Raw genomic sequence first — 6,525 nt, 5'->3', positions numbered from 1 at the left:
CCACATGCCGCGGAGCGGCTGGGCCCGTGAGCCATGGCTGCTGAGCCTGCGCATCCGGAGCCTGTGCTCCGCAACGGGAGAGGCCACAGCAGTGAGAGGCCCGCAAACCGCAAAAAAAAAAAAAAAAAAAAAAAAACAGATGGAAACAACCCAAATATCCATCAACTGGATGAATGGATAAACATATTGTAGCATATATGCACAATGGAATACTATTCAGACATAAAAAGGAATGAAATGCTGATACATGCTACAAGGTAGATGAACCTCCAAAACGTTATATTAAGAAGCCATATGTAGGACTCCCCTGGTAGTCCAGTGGCTAAGACTCCATGCTGTAAATGCAGGGGGCCCAGGTTCGATCCCTGGCCAGGGAACTAGATCCCAGATGCTGCAACTGAGAGTTCACATGCCGCAACTAAGACCTGGTGCAGCCAAATAAATAAATAAATATTAAAAAAAAGAAGCCATACACAAAAGGTCACATATTCTAAGCTTCCATTCATATTAAATATCCAAAATAAGTAAATCCATAGAAAAAGAAGAGTAGCCCCTACTCCCCTCAACTAGAGAAAGCCCACGTGCAGCAACAAAGACCCAATTCAGCCAAAAATAAATAAATAAATAATTTTTTAAAAAAAGAATGTTTTGGAACTAGACAGAGGTGGTGGTTGTACAACATAGTGAATGTACTGAATTGTTCATTTTAAAATGGTTAATTTTATGTTATGTGAATTTCACCTCAATTTAAAAGGGGGGGAGGGAATACACATTAATAATTTTGTAGATATTGTCCTACATGAAGGTTGCACCAATCAGTCTATTTCCCCATCCTTTGACCATTGCAATTTTTTTATTAAAGTTTTGTTTTTCTTTTTTTTTTTGCGGTACGCGGGCTTCTCACTGATGTGCCCTCTCCTGTTGCAGAGCACAGGCTCCAGACGCGCAGTCCCAGCGGCCATGGCTCACGGGCCTATCCGCTCTGCGGCATGTGGGATCTTCCCGGATCAGGGCACGAACCCGTGTCCCCTGCATCGGCAGGCAGACTCTCAACCACTGCGCCACCAGGGAAGCCCATTATTAAAGTTTTTAATCTTTACCTATAAGTAAAAAATATGCAAATTTAGTTTGATTTCCATTTATCTTTTTAAAAATGAATTTTTATTTATTTATTTTTGGCTGCGTTGGGTCTTCGTTGCTGTTTGTGGGCTTTCTCTAGTTGAGGCGAGCAGGGGCTACTCTTCGTTGCCACATGCAGGCTTCTCATTGCAGTAGCCTCTCCTGTTGTAGAGCACAGGCTTTAGGCAGGTGGGCCTCAGCAGCTGTGGCATGTGGGCCCAGCAGCTGTGGCTCGTGGGCTTTAGAGCACAGGCTCAGCAGTTGTGGTGCATGGGCTTAGTTGCTCTGAGGCATGTAGGATCTTCCCGGACCAGGGCTCAAACACATGTCCCCTGCATTGTCAGGAGGATTCTTAACCACTGTGCCACCATGGAAGTCTCTGATTTCCATTTATCTTAATAGGAAAGGATAACCAACTTTTCACAGGTTTGAGAGACATTATTTGTAGTTCCTTTTCTGTAGATGGTCTTTTTGTATCTTGTGCCCAGTTTTCTACTGGGCCATTGGTCTTTTTCTTATTGATTTATGAGAGCTCTTTATATATTAGGGAAATCAGCTCTTTATTTTGAAATGACTTGCAAGTACATTGTTTGTAGCCAGTTACAGTTTTATGTTTGTGTTTTGGTTTTGATGGTGGGTTTTTCCACATAGACTTTTTTTTTTTTTACATTTTTATTGGAGTATAATTGCTTTACAATGGTGTGTTAGTTTCTGCTTCATAACAAAGTGAATCAGTTATACATATACATATGTTCCCATATCTCTTCCGTCTTGCGTCTCCCTCCCTCCCACCCTCCCTATCCCACCCCTCCAGGTGGTCACAAAGCCCTGAGCTGATCTCCCTGTGCTATGCGGCTGCTTCCCACTAGCTATCTACCTTACGTTTGGTAGTGTATATATGTCCATGCCTCTCTCTCGCTTTGTCACAGCTTACCCTTCCCCCTCCCCATATCCTCAAGTACATTCTCTAGTAGGTCTGTGTCTTTATTCCTGTCTTACCCCTAGGTTCTTCATGACATCTTTTTTTCTTAAATTCCATACATATGTGTTAGCATATGGTATTTGTCTTTCTCTTTCTGACTTACTTCACTCTGTATGACAGACTCTAGGTCTATCCACCTCATTACAAATAGCTCAATTTTGTTTCTTTTTATGGCTGAGGAATACACATATACAATGGAATATTACTCCACATAGACTTTATTTTTAATATAAATAAATATTTTTTTCTCTTATGGTTTCTGGGTTTGGTGACATACTCAGAAGGACTTCTCTACTCTAAGATTTTACAATCTTCTCCCTTTGTTTCTTCAGTATTTTTATAGTTCACTTAAAAAAACATTTAAATATTTGATCGACCTGAAAAAAAAATATGTATGTTCCAATAATTTCAATGGCTGACTCTTTGTTGAGAAACATCAGCAAGAAAGGAGCAACCAACCTGCTCCTGGACACTCTGATCATCCCTAGACTCATTTGAGGAGCTGTGTGCAGCTTTCTCATCTTTCTGCCTGAAACCAGATCTCAGCCAGAGATGCAGTCTGTTTGGATATTCCACTGGTCCTTAGGCTCCTCGCTTGCATCCTAGGCTCTGAAACTGCGCAGGACTGGGCCCCAATCCCAGTCTCCCAGGAAGTTCCTTTCTCTGGTTAAACCCTCATCACTCAGGTGTGAGACAGTGATGGAGGCGATGAGGGCCACTGCCCAGCAGGATTTCTCATCCTTTGTTCCAATTTGAGTAAAGGAAACTAAGGTTCTTGGGGACACTCACTACCTTGTGACTTTGATCAAATCACTTTCTCTCTCCAAACCTCATATTCTTCATCTGTAAGGAGAAAATAACACCTACCTTGTAGGGCTGTCATGAGGATTAAGTAAAGGTGCCCAGTCATAGTTAGCGTGCAACACAAAGACTCATAGTTCATTCAGACACTTTTTTTATTTGGCAAATATTATTGAGCACCTACTAATCCTGGGCACTGTTCTAGGTGTTGGGGATAGAGCAGGGGCAAAAATTTAATGACTGGTGGGGGGAAAGACAATAAACAAATAAGCAAGTAAATATATGAATCAGGTAGTGATAAAAACAGACAATGACACAGGGTGGGGCCAACCAGGTATCAGGGGAGACCTTGATGTTAAGGATGCCATGTAGTTCACCCAGTGATGGACATTTTAATAGGGAACATAACCTTATTATTTTTCATCAATCTGTTTTCTTGGTTAAGTCCTGTTTCCAAGAGGTCAAGGTTCTTATGGTTCTGTGGAATTGCCAAGTGTTCTTGTGGAGGTGGCCAGGTCTGAGAGTTGATGTAACCAGTGGCTCTGTGTTGCTGGCCTCATCTGGGCTGTGACAGATCTCAGAGTTGGGGGCACTTACCTACGAACCGTTCTCCCAAGGGCTGGCTGCAGGGCCACACATGGTTTTTATGTTCCACTGTGAGTGCTAGGGTGGCCACGGTGAGCCTACTACACAGGCCCAGTCCTCAGGGCGTGCACAGGAAGATGAACAAGAAAACCTTTCAATTTTGTGTGAGTTGGACTCTCAGGAGACAGGAAACCCAGGGTCTGGGGCACACAGAGGAGGGCTCAATTCTGCCTAGTTAGGGTGGGGTAGAGGGACAGGGAGCAGGGAGCTCAAGCTGGGGCTAGATACCAGGCAGGCCACATCATCCATCATCAACTCTCAGCAACCCCAGCCCCCAAAGCCCACCTCCTTTCTAATCATCCCATCCAAAGTCCCAGGACAGGCTCTGACTGGACAGACTGGGGTCATGTGCTCATCCTGACTCAATCACGGTGGCCTAGAAGATACATTATGTTGGTAACAGCAGGCAGGGGCTGATGCCAGAGAAGTCAAGTCTGCTGTGTATGGAGCCAGAAGTTGATTAGGAGTTGGAAGTTTCTCAGACTCACCAAGCTCTGACCCTCCTTCAACTTCTGCGCTTTTGCACACGCAATTCCCTCTTCTCAGAAAACTTTTCCCTCGCTCTACCAGGCTTTCCTCCAGGTCTCCGCTCAAATATCACCTCTTCCTAGTGGTCTCTTACTCTGCACAGGGCGCTCGCTGCCACAGACACAGCTCATTTGCTGACTGCCTAGTAGAATGTCGGTCTGGGCTCCCACTGCTAGGGCAGGGCCTGCGGGCTGGGACGCCTTGAGGAGCCCAGGCCCCCCAGGAGACGCTCAAGAAACGTCTCCGAGGAAAGGGATGCCACTCAAACACACGCACGCCCATCCACACACAGACCACACCCGCCCCCCGCCCGCTTTAAGGCCACAGGTTGGGGTATGCGTGGATCCCACCCACCTACAAACCCACCTGGTCGGAACTCACGGACACACCCCAGCCATAGACCACTCGGATCATGGTGCACAGGCTCAAACACGCGTGCGCCCACACACGCTCGGCCACACGCAGGCCCTGTTCTCGGCTACAGACAGGGCACGCGCAAGCGCGCGAACAAGGCGATCAACTCTGTTGTGGGCCCACCCGAAACCAGGCGCCCACTACGCGCACGCGCGGCCCCGAGTCCCCGCCCCCTCCGGGTCTCGCCCGTCAGGGGCGGGGCGCTCTGGGGGCGGGTCTGCGGCACCGCCCGGGAAGCTGCGCGAGGCTGGGCGGCCGCCACTACATCCTCCTACTTCTCTTCCTCCTACGAGTCCAAGCGAGCCGAGCCGGGCCGGGGCCAAGCCGAGGGCTCCGACGGCGCGGGCGGAGCGGGGCACAGAGTCATGGCGCACCAGACCGGCATCCACGGTGAGGGAGGATGGCGGACGGGCAGGGGGCCGAGGGTCAGTGCTCGCGGCTGCGCCCCCTTGCTGGCTCTCGGCCCCTGTTTCCTCCCCGGCACCAGCCTGGGGAAGCTTCCTGTTCTCTTTTGCAGCCGCGGGTCGCCTGGGGTGGGCACATCTTGGTGGGATGCGCACTTACTGTGCATAGTTGAGGGTGGGCGTACATGTACGCACACAGCTGGGGTGGAAGTATCGGTGTTCCCTGGGGGTGGATGTGCCTGTGTGTGCCCATCTATGTATTTTTGTTCCTTTCTGGGGGTGGGTGTACCCGGATGTGCACATCTGAGGGAGTGTGCACGCATGTGCATTTGTCTTGTGTGTACAGTCCTGTGTGTGCACATCTGGATCTGACTTGTGTACATCCAGTGCACATGCACTAATGGCTGATTGGACACTGTCGCATGGAATCATCTTTAGACATCAGTGTTTCGTGACTGTGTGCACATGTCTGTGGGTGTCTGTGTGCGTGTGCACAAGTTGGGTGCATTTCAGTGTTCATTTGTTACCATGGATGCATGTATGGCTCGTATTGGTTTGTGTCTGTGTGAGGAGGGGGCCCTGACCTTGGGCTCCTCCTGGGACCCTCACAGACTAGGCTGGGAAAAACCTGGGACAGGTTTTTTTCTAAGTGGGATGTGGAGAGTCGCCAATCTGACCTTGACCTCTGATCTCCCTGCCATTTTCCACTCTGATCCCCTGAGTCTGCCCCAGCCAGTGCTGGAAGGCTCCTGCTCCAAGCTGGAGGCAGGGAAGAGGGTCCTGACCCTAGAGATTCTAGGCCAGCTCCCCCCACCCCAAGCTTCTCCAGCCCAGAGCATCACCCTCCTCCCCCAAGGGGCCGGTTTCCTCCTTATACAGGATGGGGAAGAAGCAGTGGCCAGGAGCCAGGTGTCCTGACCCTACCTGGGCCTCAGTGTCCTCCTGTGTCACTGCCCTGGGAGGGCTGCCTGGCCTGTGGGGAAGGCCCAGATAGCCCAGTGGTTTGGCTGTCAGCCACTCCTCCCACCACATCAGGATCCCCTGCCCTGGGCCATCACCATCAACCAGCCTGACCGCCTGGATCTCTGCTTGTGGTTGTGGCCGCTTGGTGGCTGGCCCTGAGAGGGTTTCCCTGGCCACACCCCACAGGACCAGAAAAGGCAGGGGCCTGGGTCTGGGCCAGCCATTCTCCAAGAAGAGCTGGAGGGGCAGCTTCATGACTCAGCCCCACAGAAGGGAACAGCCCCTCACCGGACCTGCCCCTTCCTTCCCCTTTGTCTGATCATTGCTGCTGCCTCCAACTGAGAGGGGATCAGAAGTTAGGGCTCCTCCTCCCCACTGTAGGCTGACCTGTCCTGTGGCCTGGGCCGTTCCTCACTCCCTCATTTCCCATATGCTGCAATGGGCCTGCCTAGGGGAATCTGAGGGCCGAGCCCCCCTCCCAGCCCTCCTTCTGCCTGGGAGCAACCCACTCCTTCCCATTTCTGTCCTGAGGAGGCCGCAGGAGAGATCACCCTGGATGCCCAGGTGCCAGCCTTGACATGGCCATAGGTGTGGATCTGCTGCCTCAGAGCTGGGCAGGGGAGAGACCTGTAACCTGAGGCTTTCTGGGAAGGGGGCGGGAGGTAAGGC

At 50.5% G+C, this 6,525-nt stretch overlaps 1 protein-coding gene across 2 annotated transcripts in view; it reads left to right on the top strand.

Annotated features, from left to right (window-relative positions):
* The first annotated feature begins 4,710 nt into the window (after positions 1-4,710).
* The window catches only part of LOC112400529 (twinfilin-2), a 17,786-nt gene continuing 15,971 nt past the window's right edge, over positions 4,711-6,525 (top strand). Inside the window, exon 1 of one of the 2 annotated variants that reach the window (XM_024746327.1) lies at positions 4,711-4,879. In XM_024746327.1, the coding sequence (XP_024602095.1) occupies positions 4,855-4,879 (25 nt within the window). In that variant the 5' untranslated portion in view covers positions 4,711-4,854. The remainder of the gene's footprint in view (positions 4,880-6,525) is intronic. The other variant, XM_024746326.1, reaches the window with a different exon arrangement.

Source organism: Neophocaena asiaeorientalis, unplaced genomic scaffold (assembly GCF_003031525.2).
Source record: "Neophocaena asiaeorientalis asiaeorientalis breed wild unplaced genomic scaffold, Neophocaena_asiaeorientalis_V1.1 scaffold251, whole genome shotgun sequence".
Taxonomy (NCBI): domain Eukaryota; kingdom Metazoa; phylum Chordata; class Mammalia; order Artiodactyla; family Phocoenidae; genus Neophocaena; species Neophocaena asiaeorientalis.
This window is presented reverse-complemented; position numbering and strand designations above follow the sequence as displayed.